The following is an 18,283-nucleotide window of genomic DNA, read 5'->3' on the forward strand; positions in this document are numbered from 1 at the left end:
TATTCATTCACAAAGAAAATTGATGTCATTAATGGTTGAATATTTCCTCATTGTTTCATTTAAGGCATTAAGATCAATTTCCAAAATATGATTTTATATTTAACTTTAAGCATGCTCCAATACTTTTGGAGGGCACTGTATATATATACATATATATATATATATATATATATATATATATATATATATAGATAGATAGATAGATAGATAGATAGATTATTGGCATTTACATAACATTAAAAACTGAAAGGCCATTCACATGTGATTTTGCCACTAATCAATAATTGTAATAAAAATTAATTAAATAACTGAATGTCCCAAAGATGCTACATTTCTTCTGAACAATAACAAGACCGCTACAATGTCTATAATCATCCACTGACTTCTTCTTTCCTGTAAGGTGCAGACATTGGGACACAACATAGCTACAGTAGGCTATCTGATAAGAGTAGCTTAAATGCAGGCCTAGAATACAGGACATCTGCCTTCTAATCCATGGAAATTCGCTAATTTATAAAAACAGACCACAAGGACAACAATCCTATGCTGATTAAACAACAACCACCTGCCAGTTACACATCTCAAAGGTCAAGCTCTCTTCCCTGGTTAATAAGGCTTACTGCTACTCTCTAACTCCAAACACCTGCACAGCAGAATCACTGAAGCGCTCTGAAAATCTGGAAACCTTTGGACAGGCAAACACATTATGCTATATTTATCTGATTCATTTATAAGACGCAGGGCCTAGTGGTAGAGTAGATGTAGATATCTAATCATTAAACTAGCCAATGTCGTTTTTGATATAGCCAATGTCGTTGACCCCCTCCCTGTCATAGGTGAATACAAAACAGCCTGAGCTAGGAGGGCGTGTACATTAGAATCACTATTATGACGTTTTCCTATATGACGTAGCGTGATAGGCTTTGTGACGTTGCCAAATGTTTACCAGCCAAGGTTCTTAACACTGGAAAAGCCCATCGAGCGCTAGAAGTTGTTTTTATTTCCTGAAACGCGCGGGTTATTTTTTAAATCTTACTACAAAAGAACGTCATTATTTTTTACCGCTTTTGCGATCTGATACATCTAGATAGGCTAACTCCATCAACAAGACTGAAGATACTCCGATCTACAATCAAAGTGGACAAAAGGAAGAGGTACGAGCGTCATTTGGCCCGCAGTGAGCAGGCCACTTCTACTCTGGTTTACACATAGGTAATTCATGTATTGTTTTTAACACCTTGGCCTATTTTCAACGTTACAGGTCAACGTATCTCAACACCCGATGAGAAATATTTGAGGGAAAAAATGAAAACGGAAGTTTCCGCTGCTTCGGGCTTTATCGCCAGCTTGCTAAGAACCACTAGATTACTATCCGAATACCAGTTGGAGCAGTTCAGTTTGGCGCTGGAGGAAGCTCTGGGCGGTAAGTAGAAAATCTCTGGAGGGAAAATATCATTATAGGCCAAGCCTTCTGTCTATGGACGTGGCTAGCAAACAAACCATATTGTGCTGAAATCTAACGGTCAGTGTCATACATTTCAGATCACTATCAACATCACTGGTTTCCCCAAGCGCCTTGCAAAGGATCTGGTTACAGATGCATCCGAATCAATCATAAAATGGACCCAGTGATAGGCAGAGCGGCTTGCACCGTTGGGCTCACCGTCGAGCAACTTTTCTCTTTACTTCCTAGTGAATTAACGCTGTGGGTCGACCCTTATGAGGTGTCATATCGCATAGGAGAAGACGGATCCATTTGTGTTCTTTATGAATCAACTCCACCAACACCAGCTCTTTCGGACTCGACGGACTTCGTCAGCTGCAAGAATGGACTCAGAATCGGACGAACAAGTCCCTCAGAGTCATTTAACATAATGGCTGTTTCAAGTTAATGGTCTTATAGGCCTACATTCTTTTCATTTTTGTTGAAATGTTTTACGCACAAGAAATCTTACTTCATTTGATGTTTTGAAATCATGGATCAGGATGTAGCCTAGGCCTAGTGTTTTTTCTTTCTTCCTTCTTTCCTTCCTTCCTTTCTTTTTTTTAAATATTTGGTTATTTCATGGCATGTGAAAGTGTATTGTATAAGTTACTGTGCAATGCACAGTCATTATGTGATTTTACAAACTTGAAATTAACTATTTTCTGTATTTATAATAAAATGTGTCATATTCAAAAGCTATAATTTCAGTTAACTTGTATATTATTCTCTATATTGCTAGGCCTAGGACAGACGTCCTAGGAGTAAAGGTTTCAACCCATAGATTAGACTACCAGCTTTAAATGTAGGTCAACAGAAGTCCAAGCTCAAACAGTGCAGTCTGACCATGACCAGACAGACTACTGGGGCAGAGCATCCTCTATCTGGCTTGACACAAACACAAATTAACAAATTCTATGGATGCATTTTCATAAACGATGTGTCTGTATGATTACAAGCCAGTCACCAGAGGCATATGCACACCCAGACATAACTGCTAATGTAAATGCAATGGGGTTGCATTTTTAGGATATCTGGCAGCTCACAGAGATAGGACTTCATCAGGGAAATATCTGAACTTCAACAGTTATACCTGACAGCTATTCCTAATAATAATAATGCCATCCCTGACAATTATTGGAGATTGGTCAATTGAAATTAACCATAGATAGTCATTCAAATACAATCCTCTAGGGGGAAGCATTACACAATTTACAAAGCTGTTGGATTGTTGAAGGCCTGACCAAAGCAGCAGTATGCACTTTCCTGGGAGATGATTGTGGTAGCTATGACATGCTGCAGTATATTTAACGCAATATTAAACTCAGTACATGTTATCCTTTAAATTGTCAAAAAAATAGAATTGTAATCCTTTCATCTTTAAACACCAATTGCATTATGTATAATATAATATTATGTACAGGCAGAATTCTAGTCTCCAGTGGGTTGTTTTTTTTCAGTAATATATTAACAAGTATTTGTTAGGGGTCATAACACCTTCCTCCTATTTGCAAAAACAACATGCTTGTGAACCATGGATAGATAATTTCGGCTGAGGCCCGTCCAAAAGGTTGTACCAAAAACAGACAACACTGAGGGTCTAACTATGCTAAACACTTCCTCAGGGCAGTTGGCCAGTTCTAAAGGAATTTGTTCAAAATGTGCTTTAGTAATATTTCAGATGCAGACAGATTTAACATGTGTGCTTTATTTTTTTCCCCCTTGGCCAAAGCAATTGTCTTTTTTGCTAGACTGTTATTGTTCTCAAACCGAATATTCTTGTATTCAGATAGTTAAATAAATGCCTAGTCAAGTTTTGCTTTCAAATACTTTGAAACATCTGTTAAAAACATTTATGTGGGACTATGACTGGATTATGACTGCAGCACACAGCTGCTGTTATGAGAATACACCTGAAGCATGTATCAGTATAATTGTCTGCAGTATAATTGGTGTCTGATTAATGAATGCTTGTATTTTGGCAGCCTACAACTCTTTCTCTGGAAGGGCATGATTGTGTTTCGCAGACATATTAAGTAGAGATAACATCAAAACAATAGTTCAGCTAGTGAGAATGTGAGTTGTTTTTTTTCCCCCTTGACTAACGTCAGACTGAGACTTTGGGATGTTTTCATGATTTGTTCCCTTGATTTTATTTATTTATTTATTTATTTTGTCTAATACTTAAGCCATTCATGATGAGACAGTGCCTTCTGTTTAAACTATCAAGTGATATTCTTCAGTCCCAGAGAGACCACCAAGTCCTTCCATAAAGCCACAGTAAAAGCAAATGTGAAACACATTTGGTGGATGCCATGTTTGCATTTTCTATCGCAGACATTTTAGCTGAAATTGTATTATACTTTTACTACTATGGAAAGTATGGCAAGTAGCACACACAGCCCTTTCCAGTGTGACTCACTGTGGATGAGGGAGGTGGGGGTGGGGGGTCTCTCAGAGCTAGGAAATTCTCAGAAAGCTCCACACAAAAAGGCATTTCACCCTAATGTAAGAGTTTTACATACATGCCAAATGGTATAACTGTTCATATACTGTATGGTTCTCTTATATGAATATCAAAAGTACAACTGTGGTTTGGGATGTGTACACATCAGCTGAGCTTCATCAAACATTATCAGTCCACTGTCCATCGTAAGAAAAATATCCTTTTAAGTGGAAAGCAGAACAAAATCATCTCATTTATTTCTCCTTTTCAACCTCCTAACTTCACTCAGCACACACATATTCCATCCAAAATTCCTGTCCAAATGATAATTTCCTGTTTGACTCCGTTCTACATTTCCACTGCAAACTTCCAGTCATTTCACATAGATATTTTCCTTCTGTATTGTCTATGCATAATCAAAATGTCACATTCTTCCATCAATATTTCCACTATGCTAGCAGTAAAGTTTCAGAAGGGGGCACATGGCGCCCAGACTCCTTTATGTCCTGACATGAACCTCTATACCTCATAATATTTCTACAAAAACAAAACGTGGCAGTGTCACACCACATTTTCATGATTTGAGTATATTAAAACTATAAGGCACTCAGTTCCAAAACAAGGAGTCATAGACCTTAAAAATTCCACTGCAGTAATGTGAGTCTTGCATTTGGCCTAAATGCTGCCAGACAAAACCCCCACAGCTTCATTATTTGTGCAATCTTGTCGGCACGTTTGGAGACGACGGCACACAGGGGGTTAAGACTACTTTCGCAAACTGTTACTCAACTGTTTTGGTCCAGGGAACCTGTTAGGAGGTTCTCATTTCGCTCAGAGCTGCAGCATTGTCCTGTCTCTTCACTCACAGCTACTCTTGCCGAGGATGATGGACCTGAAGCTCTTGTTTTTCTCTGTTATACTTCTGTGCACTTCCCAGCTGTTTGCAACGGGAAAAAGTGCCCTGAAGTCCCATCATCGCAAAGATGTGGTTCTCAGAACAAACAAGGATGAACTACTGTTCGACAACAGACTCTTCATGGAAGCTAAAAAACCAAAGGTAGTGATTTTTATATTTCATTTTCTTAATTTATGATACATGGGCTGTTGCAATTAATTGAAATTTTAAAACAATGTCAATTCCATATGAAAACCACTGGAATTAGTGGGGGAAATACAAAAACAACAATAATATACTAGAATTCTGACTATAAAAGAAACATATGACCATATGCTGCAAAGATGTGCTTTTGGTTTTCACATGAGCTGTCTGTTTTGGCTGTTGTGTGAATTGAGCATCAAATGATCGTTCACAGAAAAGTCTGCAGCAGCAAAGATGGAAAAAGTCAGCAAAACATCCCGTGTGGAAACATGGGGACGGAATCACAAGGACTGATTACCAAAGGGGAACGTTTATAATTATGCTGACCTAATTCTCTTAATGGCTCACTTAAGATCTACAATATATATATATTTTATGTGACTACTTTTAAATGAGATTAAATAGTACTTTAAATGTATATTTAAGTATCAATACTGCAGTGCATATTCAGGGGGCAGCATTTTCTAATAAAATGTCCTCAGGGGTAAAGCGTCTCCTGTTTCACTGGACTGGTGTGTGGTGTGATAAATCCATTTCCTCTGATCATATTAAACAGAAAAAGGTTGTGACAGCAACAGATTATGACAGCCCAGGTGATCTGGACCGTGTCTCCGATGGAGGTCCTAAAGGCGATGAGGGTATGTTCTAGTTCTGGCTCTACTTTAAGTTTCTAATCAGTAGGCCTATTAACAATATTTAAGCAGGACTCGTAGTTTAAATGATTCCCTCAATTTTGCAATCTCGGAAATTATTCAATGTGCTGTCTATCAAGAAAACCAATGAATGGACAAAAGCTCCTCCTAAAATGACTTGGGTTTCCAGGAGACCAATTCAATATGAATTGATAATAGCATTGGGATTGAATGTCCAGTTATATTACAAATTCAGTTTTTTCGTGATCCACTAATGAAACTGTGTTACACTGAACAAGTTGAACGCATGACAGGATATTGATATTGAGTCTTTTTCTAAGAGAGTCTGGCTTTGATGTTTCACTTTGTCATTCATTTACTTAACTGTAGAGCTTCCCACTTGCCTGCTCTGTGTATGCCTGACGGGATCAGTGTACTGTGAAGAGGTCACTCCTGATTTGACCAGCGTGCCTGCCCTGCCGAAGGAGACTGCATATCTCTATGCACGCTACAACAAGATCACCAAGATAACAAATAAAGACTTTGCTGACATTGGTGACCAATAATCCTATACAACCTCAAACATGCTAAAGATTAAGAACAATGATCATTTTAATCGGTCTCCTCCCATATCAAAACATGTTTTTTTTTTTTTTCTCAACGGCAGCTACCCTGAAGAGAATCGACTTGACGGGCAATCTCATCTCTGACATCGATGATGGCGCGTTCTCAAAGCTTGACAACCTAGAAGAGCTCACACTGTCTCAAAACAAACTAACCAAGTTGCCGATGTTGCCACCAAAACTCTCTGTATTCAATGCCAATTTCAATTTACTGAAAACCAAAGGTGTAAAGGCAACAGCCTTTAAGGTAAGTTGACCTGTTCCTCAAGAGGTGAGGATATAAATCTGATGAGTGTAACAAATATCCAAATAACCACACTCTTTCTAACATGCAGAAACTGCCCAAACTGGCATATCTCTACTTGGCCAATAATGAACTTGAAGCAGTCCCACCGCTGCCAGAGTCTCTGCACATTGTGCATCTACAGGTGAGATCATGCCCCACACTCACAGTTTAGACTATAAGTATGCCTTAAAGCCGCAGTCAGCAATTACGCCGGAAATCACGTTTGTTCATGTTTATGTTTATATTTGCATTTATTGACAGACACATTAGCCCAAAACAATGTACATTATATTTTAACCAAGGACCAAACAACACATCAGATAGGTAGCTCATCCCTCCCATTGAATATTCCCAGAGAAACTCCTAGCAGGCTTTCGTTTTTGTTTAGGAGACAGGCTCTCTTCACTTTGTTTCCAGTTTTCCGAGCATGGGCTACCTGATGACCCTGAGACCAGGGTTTTTTTTACAGTGTACTCACAGAATTTGCAGCTAGTTATGACGAAATGACTACTGAATGTGCCAAGTAAAATTATGGGCTTGAAATTGCATACGATTGCTGACAGCATCTTTAATAAAGTGATTAGAATAAAATTCTGTCTAACTTTGAGCTATGTTCTCTTGGGCTACAGAACAACAACATAACATCTGTGACTGACGAGACATTTTGTAAGGGCAACAACACACACTACATCAGGTACAACTTGGAAGAGATTCGACTGGAAAACAACCCTGTTGAATTGGCCAAGTACCCACAGAGCTTCATTTGCCTACGGTCTCTACCATTCGGACTATACTAGTAGTCAGGTGACAGAGGGGGGAGGAGAGACAGTAACTCTCCTCTACTCTGATTTCTAGGTAGGATCAGTGTCAACGTAAGTATTATTTTTGAAGGAATAAAGGCTGAAAATGGTCATAGTGTGACATGACATCGAAAGTAAGCATGTTGATTTACAAGTATTAGTCATTGCATTATGTGCTATATGTTCGAATAGCATGTGTATAAGCAGGTGATTTTATAACTTGAAATAGCAGCTACTAATCTTTGGCAAGACACTCCTGTATAAGTTTATTTCCAGTGTCTTTGTGGTGTGGCCTGGGATGGTTATTGATCCGCCTAATATGGAATTGCATCTGTTATTTTACTTGACAACAGAGGCCTAAACATCTGTTCAGAAGCATTTGATGTGGATCTTATTTCTAATATTGTTTCGCACTAAGACAATTCACAGAACTGTATCTTTCGCTTTACATTTTTTTTATTATTGTACTATTTTTGTTATTGTAACCATAATTTTACCAATACTGAGGCTTGTCTGAACGGACATATCATTTAGGTTCAATTTAGGTTGGGTTCAGTTGTTGAGGTGACATGTGTATGCCAAGAGGGACCATATAACTTGGGCCATGTTAAATAAAACTTGAAGTGCCTTAATAAGTGTCTACTCTTGTCTTGGTTTCGCTACAGATATTAGTTTTAAAATACACAAATTAAATGTTAACAATCTAAAAGATCAGGAAAATGATCCATTGTCACTTCACTTCATCTGAACTGAAGTAAACTAGAAATCATACCTACGAACACTTGAGTCAAATTCCCTCTTTTTGTGTCCTGATATACAGTATTATTGCCTGAACAATACTTTCTTTTAGCCAACATAAACACAGGCCTATTTCTTAAATCAATCTTGAAATATATTTCACATTTCAAGGCTACAGACATGTCAATTCTAGAGGCAGACCTAAAGGTGAAGGTTAACACACTCAATACAAGAGAGACACCAGAAGGTCAGGGACTATAAAGTGCTTTTAAGTGCCATCATCTCGTTCCACACCTACAAAAGACACCGGTCAGTAAAATGTGGTCAATGTGAAAACATTCATCACAACAATAATGGAACACACAAGAACAGACACAACCGTTTAATTTCTTTGAAATGACTGATTCCCAGGGTAAAGTTCCCTATTATCCTTCATTAAACGGCAATGAAGACAGCCACTGGCACATCATAAGGCTGTACAGTTAACACAAATCAATCCATTTGGCTGCTTATTTTGTACAAAGCAGGACACGAGACGAGACCATGACTTAAAGTTAATTCATAATAAATAAATCCACAGCAATTAACAAATGAATATGTCATGGTGCAGAGACCTGATATCAAAGGCAAGTCCTCTAGTAAATCCAGAGTCTGCGTAAAGCACGTCATGGATGCAACAATGGCCTCAGTGGTTTTCACCCGACGCGGGATTTGCTGCAAGTCCCTCATCAATCTTCGCTTGATAAGCCCTTTCTGATTGCTTTCTTCTGTAGACATCATCTGGTGAAAAAAATGCAGTCTGTTAAGATCTAGTCATTTTCTTGTCACAGGCACTGTCTTATAGACAATTTGACTAATTTAGCTTTATGTACTGTAGCCAATTGTGTAGCCTACCTACAGTATACTCACACAGTTCAAATACTATAAACAATAACTAACACATGGCAAAGCCCTCTTTCTACAATTAAAGATTTCAGAAAGAACTAGAAAATGTAATTCCATGGAAGGAATTACCATTGCATGTAAATGCAAAAAGGTTGCTGACTGTGTAAAACATTGTATTAGGCCTATAGTTAAAAAGACAACTAGGCTACACAGAAGAATAGATAAATAACAATAACCCAATTACAATTCCACTGAAATTACTTGGAAAGTCACATTTAAAAAGTGATTTATGAAAATGCATCAAAATGGATATAGGCTATTTTGGAAAATAACTCTTTAAAAGACTGAAATGAAGTTGCCTACTTAAAACGAGTTGCAAGAGCTGACACTTTAGTAGGCTACAGTGACGACTGGTAGGATAGCTTACATAGCCTTCATATACACTAAGGTTAAAAGTAGGCCATAGGCTAGATTTAGACACCATTGGAACACGGAATACAATCTCAAACAACGCCAATCAATTAACGATGATGCAGCAACAGGTAGGATATCTAGCAAAAAACGTCAGCTTACAGTAGCCTAGGATATTTTATGTAGGCTACACATATTAGCCTACAGGATGAGCTAGCATGTTCTTCGAAGTGTTTCCAGGTGTGTGATTGTCCTAATAGGAATGTACAATACGCTGTTAACAAAGGTTTTTAATTTGTGAATGATGCCGAAAGCTTTAAATGATTGCCTGGCTGGCAAGTCCTATTGCTAAAACGACTAGCTTGCTAACAAACAAACGTGAAAATGATAGCAATGCAGTTTGTACTAGAAACGTAAGAAGGCTTGAACCTAAATGGTGCAACTAGTTGCTTGTAACTTGCTAGTAACTTGCTTGTCGTTAGCTAAATACAGTGTTTACGTTGCGACGTTAGGTTAGATTGTCTTTAGCTGTTGATAACGTTACCGAGAGCAAACTGGTTACTGTAACGATATAAACAAATCAAGTAAGGAGTAGCAGGAGACAAGACGATAACGTCCTGGTTTAGCCTACAGCAGTGGCATGGTAGAATGTTTTCATAGCTGTTACAGCCTGGTGCAGCGGTGGCATTTGGATCAAAGATCCTTGATTACTGACAGCTGAGCACTGACGTAACAATTAATCTTTACCGCCAAAGGGTTTCAACGTTAACTCTATGGGAATTTTAAAATCTTTTATAGTAAATATCTCAAAAAGTATAAAGTTCACAAATGTGAAAAATAATAGAACAAATCTCCGTTTCGAGACCTTTGTAGGAGTGCTTGAATGACGTCAAACGGTTCAGTGGTTTTAGAGCCTTTGATAGTTGATTTTGGTCGGAAGCAGAATAATAACTAGAAATGCAATTCCAAGGAATTACCAGTGCATGAAAATGCAAAAATGTATAGATAATGTAGATATGGTTACTAAGGTGTAGCTAAGGTAAACATGGTGGTTGCATAGTTTAAAGAAAGCTGATAGTCTGAAGTTAGACAGTTTAAAGCTTAAACATTCTAGTTCTAACTTAACTAATGATTTCTAACAGGTATGTTAAAATGTTAACTATGCTAAAAAAGATAACCAGGTCGATTGGTTAACTTAGATGATTTCTAGCAGTTATGGTAAAAATACTAACAATGTTAACTATGCTAACCAGGTTGATCAGATAACTTAATTAATGATTTCTAGCAGTTATGTTAAAAATGCTAACTATGTTAACAATGCTAGCTATGTTAACAATGTTAACCAGGTTGATTAGCTAACTTAGCTGATGATTTCTAGCAGTAATGCTAAAAATGCTAACTATGCTAACAATGTTAACTATCCTAACAAGGCTAAACAGGTTGATTAGCTGACTTAGTTGATGATTTCTAGCAGTTATGTTAAAAATGCTAACAAGGCTAAGTATGCTAACAATGCTAACCAGGTTGACTAGCTAACTTAGCTAATGATTTCTAGCAGTTATGCTAAAAATGCTAACCATGCTAACTTGCTAGTGAGGACTTTTATTTTGAAACATTTGTTGCTAGGGTATCCATGGTGGCCACTATCAGGAATAAAGAAGTTACGGTAGTATAATCATGTTGTTTGCTATGGAAACTGTCATAAATGCTTAATTTTAATGGTTGCTATGTTTGTTGCTAGGTACGTGGAGGTTTCATATAGTTGACTGGAGGCATAGTGGATGATAACTGATAGTTGGAATGGTTGAACAGTTAAATAGTTGAGTAGTTTCAATGGTTAAATGATTTAATAGTGTATTATTGCGGTGAGGACTTTTATTTTGAAACAGTCGTGGATAGAGGAAACAGTTTAACAGGATATGTAGTCTTCACAGATAGAGATTGTATGCTTAAAGCCTGAGAGAGAGAGAGCTGCTGCAGCTGGCCTGGCCACCTGGCATAAGATTCTAATTGCCCTATTATGATGTCATAATCACAATGTTAAGTCTATGGGGACATTTTAATAGCTTTTAATTTCTAGTTTAAAAAGTATAAAAGTTACAAAGTTGAAAAATACATAGCACGGGTGTCCTAAGCAAGACCTACGCAGCAAAGTTTGAATGAAGTTTCTACGTCAAACGGTTGAAGCTGCATTAAATACGTTAGAAGAAGAAGAATAAGAAGAAGAAGCCTAGGAAGAACAGTACAGTGCATTTTCATGCACTGTAATTATAAGAACGATAATAAGAAGAACAGGGATAACAGTACATTGCATTTACATGCTTATAAGAACGATAATAAGAGGGATAACAGTACATTGCATTTACATGCAATGTAATGACTATAGGCTACTGTCCGATTTTGGTCAGCTCAACATGGTCATGCTAAAAGATAGATGCACTGTCTTCCTTACATGATTGGCCTTGGGCCAGCATATTGTTTAAAGAAAAATGCACACGAGATATTATTTGTTATGAGATTCTTATCAAAACCCAAAGACAACATTGTTTCACAAGATAAGCAAGTGTCTGGCTTGACTGAAGAATTGTACCGTCTATGTTTACAACCCAGCCGCCATGGGTTATGGGTATAGCCTACTACTTTCAGTTTTTGTCAGTTTTATAAAATAGGTTTTACACGCGGTTCCAAATGTCTCTTCAACACATTACAAAGATATATCACTAGGCTAACTAATATCAGTGGGACATGACACGTTAGGCTACCTTCAACTTTGAAGTTAGTAGTCTGCATTCATGCTAATGAGCATTAACTCCCGTAGTTAGCGTTAATTAATAACATTATGTTTCAGTAAAGTTAAGGCTTGGTAGTTAATCAAAGGTATTTTGTGAAATGCAGCACAGTAATACTTACAAAACGTTTCTTTTCCCATTCTCACGTTTATCATGATCCATTCCATTACTCCTCCAATGCAGAAAAAAAAGGGTAGGAATCTATATGTTCCTAATCGTCGTTTGCCCGGCACGAGACTGAGAACATATCTCAAGTTTCGACTCCTACGAAACATGTCTGCGTATTTAATTTAGAAGGAAAATAACACAAGTATTACTGACATAACTTGTTGTCATGCTGCTGTTCACTCACTCATTCCTGCCATGCCCTCTACAACTGTGCTTCCGTAACAGAAAATGGCGACCTGTGTCCTCATTGGCCAAGACTGCAGTTACCAATACAGAGGGGGAGCATATTCTTGATGGTTTCGTCCAGTTTCTGTAGTTGGTTCAGACCATTCGGATACAGATCCCTAGGCCTAGGCTACTGAAAAACATTCCATGAACATCCCCTAAATATGTAAAAACTTTGGTGTTTGATGAAAAGAGGTGGATGTAGCATGACCACTGTCTGACTTCTTTACCACACACATGAATGTGGATAGCTGGCATAGGCCTACCAAATCTGAAAGATAATTGTTGATTGTGTAATTCCTAGGCCTACAGGCGCTGGTCATCAAATTAGAATAGGCTATCATGAAAAAGTGTATTTATTTCAGTAGCCTAAATCCATTCAAGAAGTGAACTTTGTATACATTCATCCCACACAGACTAGTGTTGATTGCTTTTTTGATGATTATAACTAATGGAAACCCCAAATTCAGTATCAGACAACTATGAAAACCCCAAATTTAGTATCAGAAAATTAATAATATTGTGAGGTTCAATATTGAAGACACCTGGTGCTGGGTGAACCCTGCCTGAACTTCCGGGGAATTTGAATTTCGCCCAGCAGCTCAGGCTGGAAACCTGCAGATCTATTTCCTCTGTTTACTGCCAGAACCTTTGGCTCCAATCAGAAACTGCCATACTGCCTAACTGTCCTGGCACGCTATTGGCCAGTGACGTGACGATAGCGAAACTTAAGCGACGTGAAGTGCAGTAGAAACAATGCGCAGCCTCCCCAGGCTAATGTTCAATCTTAAAAGATTGAGCTTATGGTGAAAACCAGACTAACCTGGTGCCACACTTTCAGCTAATTAACTCAAAACACCTGCAAAGGCCTGGTCTCTCAGTCTAGTTCTGTATGCTACACAATCATGGGGAAGACTGCACTTGACAGAACAAGGAGGGTAAGACACAAAAGGTCACTGCTAAAAAGGCTGGCTGTTCACAGAGCTCTGGGTCCAAGCAAATGAATAGAGAGGCGAAAGGAAGCTTTATTTTGTTGTCAAGGACAAGAACTAATAGGATAATATTCTGTTAAAATGTAACAATGTTTCCAAATTCTGAACATTAAAATATTCTGGACATTAAAACCTAAGTTTTGTCAGATAAGCAGTTTGCAGTCACAAAGAATTATCAGAACTTTCCTCCTAGTCATATTAAACCAAATGCCATTGCCCCAGCCTCCAGTTTAGAGGGCTCATCGAATGTCTCAGAATAAGAGCAAAGCTTTTCCATACACTTATGAAGTGTTGATCAGAACAATCAGTTGATCAGATTGTTCGTCTGATTGGTTGACTATCCCAGCGTAGTCATTTCAACTATGCCCATTGATCATGCCTATTGACATTGTGCAGTAGAAATACAGCATAGACTCCCCAGACTAATGCTCAATCTCCAAAGATTGAGCTAAATCTGGTGATAGCAAGGCTAGCATTTGGGGACATTGCCTTGAGGACCGTGAAAAGAAATATACTGTTCTGGATTAGAATCTGAGCCTTTAAAGGCAAATAATAATTTCTAAAACTGTGTATGTGCTACATTATGTAGCATCAACACAAAAATATGCTATAAAACCACTAGCAACAATCTGATGAATTGTGACAAATCTCTTTTCATTTATTTCAATAGAAGTGCCATGTGTACATGTAGCCAATATGCAATACTCCTTTTACATTGCATGATATACTTTCTAGCAATTCTTTACACATTCTGACAAATCGATTCCATTGTTGTTTAGGTCTCACAAAAAACTAAAATTATATATAAAAAATAAAAATAAAAAAAAACTTTAGCATAATCCAACACTGCATTTCATGTGCTTTGAAGTCCTTCCTTAGCTCGGAATAACTGTCCAGGAACAGTAGCTCTGGTAAGTAGGGTGATGGTCCATAATATATATTTAAAACCAGCTTCTGTACAACATAACAAGAAAAGGTTCTCTCTGAATCCCTCTCTTGGTTCTTTTTTTTTTTTTTTAACTCGTCATCATATTTAACTGATCACCACTTATTACACAATAGAGCAGGAAATGGCAGGAAGAATAGAGGGAACAATGGCTTGGTAACACTGTAATTCTGGGTACATGTGATGCCATTAAGGTAGGTTAACAGCTTCCAATGCCTCATCACATGGTGCATGTCCAAACATCCAAACAACAGATAGTGTTATGTTTGGAATCATCTTCTACCCAACCACCCCTGAAGCAACTCTGGTCCATCAATAACATATACAATTAACACATAGCTTCCATGATCGCTTTTACAGACTTCCTTGTTTTTGCCCACTGTCAAGGTGAAATTAGTCCTCTACTTTGTATGCTGGTCTGCAGAAAGTCCAGTTATGCTCCACCGTGTTCTCATTGGCCCGTTCACTCATGTGATGCACACGTGTATTTCTGATGATGAAGCCTTGCTTCGTGATGTAGTCCATGAGGTGAACCCTGAGGGAAACCTCTTGGTGGTAGTCACATGGTCCAAAGGTGAAGGACACCTGACAGTCTCGAGTGTCCATCATGTGCTTGTTCCACTTGGTGAAGTTGTTGGAGATGCCCTCCAACAGGGAATGGACCTTGGTGGTGATGGTGAGTTGTGTGATGATCACTGCCACAGGGTTTGAGTACTTTGATAGCTTGCGCGTGCTGGACAGCTCCACCACCTGTTCAAAGGTGTCCAACGGGTAAGGAGGCCTGGGATCGTTTAGAGCTTGAATCAAAGGCTCAATCTGGTAGAAGTCTGCCTCTTTACGCAGGAGATCCATCTCTGTGAAGTCGACCGGGCGGGTAAGCTCTGACGTGCGCAGAAAATTTAGTATGAACCGAAAAAGTGTCCCATCACGATCAATGAAGTAGTTGCCTTGCACGTCTCTTGTTGTGGGCAGGTCTCCGCGGAACATGGCACCCAACATGGAGTCAGGGAAGCGCTGAAGGGTGGACAAGGTGGTGGTGTAAAGGTGCCCACCCACATTTAAGGTGACTGGCTTGATCATCTAGAGAACAGACAAAAACAGAATAAGAAAGGCATGCCATCATAAACTTCTCTTCAATAATTTTAACAGTAGAAGACAGAGCGAAGAAACATGTCAACTATAGCTGGCAAGACTGTCACAGCAACAACTGTTTGTGCCATCTGGAATATTCTTCAGAAATAATCATATATTTTTTATTAAAGGTGCTCCACAATAAAAATGTAAATCTACAGGCACAACCCACCTGTTCATAGGTGTCCAAAGAGTAGAGTGGTCTGGGATCGTTTAGAGCCTGAATCAGAGGCTCAATTTGGTAGAAGTCAGCCTCTTTGCGTAGGAGATCCATCTCTCTGAAGTTGACAGGGAGGATGAGCTCCGACGTGCGCAGGAAGTTCATGACGTAACGAAAAAGTGTCCCGTCACGATCAATGAAGTAGTTACCTTGCACGTCTCGTGTTGTGGGCAGGTCTCCGCGAAACATGCCACCCAACATGGAGTCTGGGTAGCGCTGAAGGGTGGACATGGTGGTGGTGTACAGGTGCCCACCCACATTTAAGGTGACTGGCTTGGTCATCTAGACAAAAGAGAATAAAAAGGGCATATCAGCACAGACACATAACAGTGCCCTTCAGAATTATTGGCACCCCTGGTCAAAAATACACACAAAAAAATGATATTTTGGTGATTTATTGTAATCTTGCAATGAAAACAATGAGGAAAGGTTTTATTTTTGTTTTTGTTTGTATCAAGGTTGTATTTTTCCTCATGGTTTTCATTGTGACATTACAATAAATCACCAAAACATTAATCTTCATATCTATTTTTAGACAACTTTACCAGGGCTGCCAGTAATTCTGGAGGGCACTGTATGGCAATACATGACTAGGCTTTCAAATCTTCATTCTCTCTGTACCATTTATAACCTTCTTTGGATACCTTCATATGCTTTTTACAAGGAGTGTAAAGGAAGGTACATGTATTCATACCGAACTATTTAGGTAAAGGACGTGAGGCTCAATACAGTTGTGTACTGAATGTAGCAAATTAGAGTTCCACACAAACATATTGTGGTAAACCATATGTCAGTTCATTAACGGCAAAAAAACATTCAAAATACTAATCCTGATCATATGTTGAGCATCAGCAATATTGTTAGTGAATGTTAGGCTTAGGCTACAGTACTTACTACTGTGCCAAAAATTAACCAAACTGTGACTTCTACACTGAGGTACATACCGAATCATGATTTCTGTACAGTTATACCCCTACTTTTTACAGTTAAAAAACGTCCACAACTAAGGCATTCTGAAGACACAGCCCACCTGTTCGAAGGTATCCACCGGGTTAAGGGGCTTGGGATTGTTCAGAGACTGAATCAAAGGTTCTATCTGGTAGAAGTCTGCTTCTTTGCGGAGGAGGTCCGTCTTCATGAAGTCAATGGGAAGGGTGAGTTCTGACGTGCGCAAGAAGTTCAGGATGTAATGAAAGAGGGTCCCATCACGATCAATGAAGTAGTTTCCTTGAGAGTCTCGTGTTGTGGGCAGGTCTCCACAGAACATGGCACCCAACATGGAGTCTGGGTAGCGCTGAAGGGTGGACATGGTGGTGGTGTACAGGTGCCCACCCACATTTAAGGTGACTGGCTTGGTCATCTAGAGAACAGACAAACAAGGTGAAGAAAAAACTACATGCTTCTCCTCAAGAATTGTAAATGTATACCATAAACAAATATGTGCCATTTCCCTACTTAGAATTGGCATGCAGTTGTTTTCATTTTTAATACAGGGAAATAATAAATGATAAGATATTTCTGGGAAATGTATTGATACAATATTCTATATAGTGTTTGTCAGCACATGGCCCTGTACTTTACCTACCATATAATCCCAATCTCCATTCTCCATTGAAATAATGTGATGTTCTCAGGATGCCTATAGCGAGCGTGGCGTCTTCTCAGTTATGTTTACCTGTAAGCAGCAGTATGCCTTTAGACAGTCAAATGGCCTAGGTCATGCTAGTAGATCCTATGACGTTAGCCTACGAAGCAATATCCGTGAGTAATCAATTTCTTGACGTTGTGAATGACTTCTAAAGGTATATTTGTAAGGGTACGCATTATGTGAGCAGAAATGTATAGACAGTTGGTGAAGTTACATGTAACACCGCGCTCGCTGACAGCATATTCTTTGTTACTGGGAAAGGTATAGACCAATCCATTAATCCGTGCATCAATCGGTGATGGTAACGTTATACGCTAACCAAACATTTAAATTTTTTGCATTCAGATACAACGTTAACGTCACTGTTTTTGTTATCGTTAACTGGTTTCCAAGCCAAAACGTAAAGCTCTGGGCTAAAGATGCACATGAAAGCATAGACAGCAAGTCTAAGAGAAATAGCAAAATCAATCTAGCTAGCCATATGCTCATTTAGCATTCTCAAAACACTTTCCCTACTATTCGTTCTTATCATGTAAACTGTTTACATCACACGTAGATTACACCCCAAACAACCATGCTCTTACTTATATCCACGGTTCGCTCCTCAAAGGCATAAAATATGTGTTGCATCGGCAAATAGGTTTTAACGATAGCCTTTTACGCAGGGCAATTTCTTGATTGCCCGACCCGCTAGCTTCAGATGCAGTGTTCAGGTTGGGTATTACAGTTCCGTGTTTATCATGTCACGTGGTGTCACTGAT

The 18,283-nt window shown here is 38.7% G+C and overlaps 4 protein-coding genes across 4 annotated transcripts; 2 read left to right on the top strand and 2 right to left on the bottom strand.

The window, feature by feature from the left end:
- The first annotated feature begins 931 nt into the window (after nt 1-931).
- si:dkey-42i9.4 (uncharacterized protein LOC492503 homolog) lies at nt 932-2,188 on the top strand. Its single transcript, XM_062542146.1, has 3 exons — nt 932-1,154; nt 1,262-1,423; nt 1,543-2,188. Exons 2-3 carry the CDS (start codon nt 1,306-1,308, stop codon nt 1,890-1,892), a joined length of 468 nt encoding a protein of 155 aa, XP_062398130.1. The 5' UTR covers nt 932-1,154; nt 1,262-1,305; the 3' UTR covers nt 1,893-2,188.
- Nucleotides 2,189-4,741: 2,553 nt separating this feature from the next.
- ognb (osteoglycin, paralog b) lies at nt 4,742-8,004 on the top strand. Its single transcript, XM_062540663.1, has 6 exons — nt 4,742-4,986; nt 5,585-5,666; nt 6,051-6,215; nt 6,328-6,530; nt 6,619-6,711; nt 7,199-8,004. Exons 1-6 carry the CDS (start codon nt 4,813-4,815, stop codon nt 7,364-7,366), a joined length of 885 nt encoding a protein of 294 aa, XP_062396647.1. The 5' UTR covers nt 4,742-4,812; the 3' UTR covers nt 7,367-8,004.
- Nucleotides 8,005-8,474: 470 nt separating this feature from the next.
- LOC134087268 (ubiquinol-cytochrome c reductase complex assembly factor 5) lies at nt 8,475-12,591 on the bottom strand. The gene is made up of 2 exons (XM_062540664.1): nt 12,314-12,591; nt 8,475-8,887 (listed from the first exon to the last, which is right to left on the bottom strand). The coding sequence occupies exons 1-2, from the start codon at nt 12,465-12,467 to the stop codon at nt 8,793-8,795; spliced, it is 249 nt and encodes an 82-aa protein (XP_062396648.1). The 5' UTR covers nt 12,468-12,591; the 3' UTR covers nt 8,475-8,792.
- A 1,619-nt stretch (nt 12,592-14,210) lies between these two features.
- kctd6b (potassium channel tetramerization domain containing 6b) lies at nt 14,211-18,233 on the bottom strand. The gene is made up of 5 exons (XM_062540665.1): nt 18,107-18,233; nt 17,460-17,549; nt 16,905-17,234; nt 15,827-16,156; nt 14,211-15,603 (listed from the first exon to the last, which is right to left on the bottom strand). Exons 2-5 carry the CDS (start codon nt 17,484-17,486, stop codon nt 14,917-14,919), a joined length of 1,374 nt encoding a protein of 457 aa, XP_062396649.1. The 5' UTR covers nt 17,487-17,549; nt 18,107-18,233; the 3' UTR covers nt 14,211-14,916.
- Nucleotides 18,234-18,283: the final 50 nt, after the last annotated feature.

Source organism: Sardina pilchardus, chromosome 7 (assembly GCF_963854185.1).
Source record: "Sardina pilchardus chromosome 7, fSarPil1.1, whole genome shotgun sequence".
NCBI lineage: Eukaryota > Metazoa > Chordata > Actinopteri > Clupeiformes > Clupeidae > Sardina > Sardina pilchardus.

Bases quoted from the DNA above. Each gene is read 5' to 3' on its own strand.
- si:dkey-42i9.4 (XM_062542146.1), top strand. From the start codon at position 1,306: ATGAAAACGGAAGTTTCCGCTGCTTCGGGCTTTATCGCCAGCTTGCTA. The intron at 1,424-1,542 runs GTAAGTAGAAAA...CATACATTTCAG, and splicing joins GCTGGAGGAAGCTCTGGGCG to ATCACTATCAACATCACTGG.
- ognb (XM_062540663.1), top strand. From the start codon at position 4,813: ATGATGGACCTGAAGCTCTTGTTTTTCTCTGTTATACTTCTGTGCACT. The intron at 5,667-6,050 runs GTATGTTCTAGT...ACTTAACTGTAG, and splicing joins AGGTCCTAAAGGCGATGAGG to AGCTTCCCACTTGCCTGCTC. The intron at 6,712-7,198 runs GTGAGATCATGC...CTTGGGCTACAG, and splicing joins TGCACATTGTGCATCTACAG to AACAACAACATAACATCTGT.
- LOC134087268 (XM_062540664.1), bottom strand. From the start codon at position 12,467: ATGTTTCGTAGGAGTCGAAACTTGAGATATGTTCTCAGTCTCGTGCCG. The intron at 8,888-12,313 runs GTAAGTATTACT...TTTTTTCACCAG, and splicing joins AATGGGAAAAGAAACGTTTT to ATGATGTCTACAGAAGAAAG.
- kctd6b (XM_062540665.1), bottom strand. From the start codon at position 17,486: ATGGAGAATGGAGATTGGGATTATATG. The intron at 17,235-17,459 runs GTAGGTAAAGTA...TCTGTTCTCTAG, and splicing joins ATGGAGATTGGGATTATATG to ATGACCAAGCCAGTCACCTT. The intron at 16,157-16,904 runs GTGGGCTGTGTC...TCTTTTGTCTAG, and splicing joins CGGTGGATACCTTCGAACAG to ATGACCAAGCCAGTCACCTT.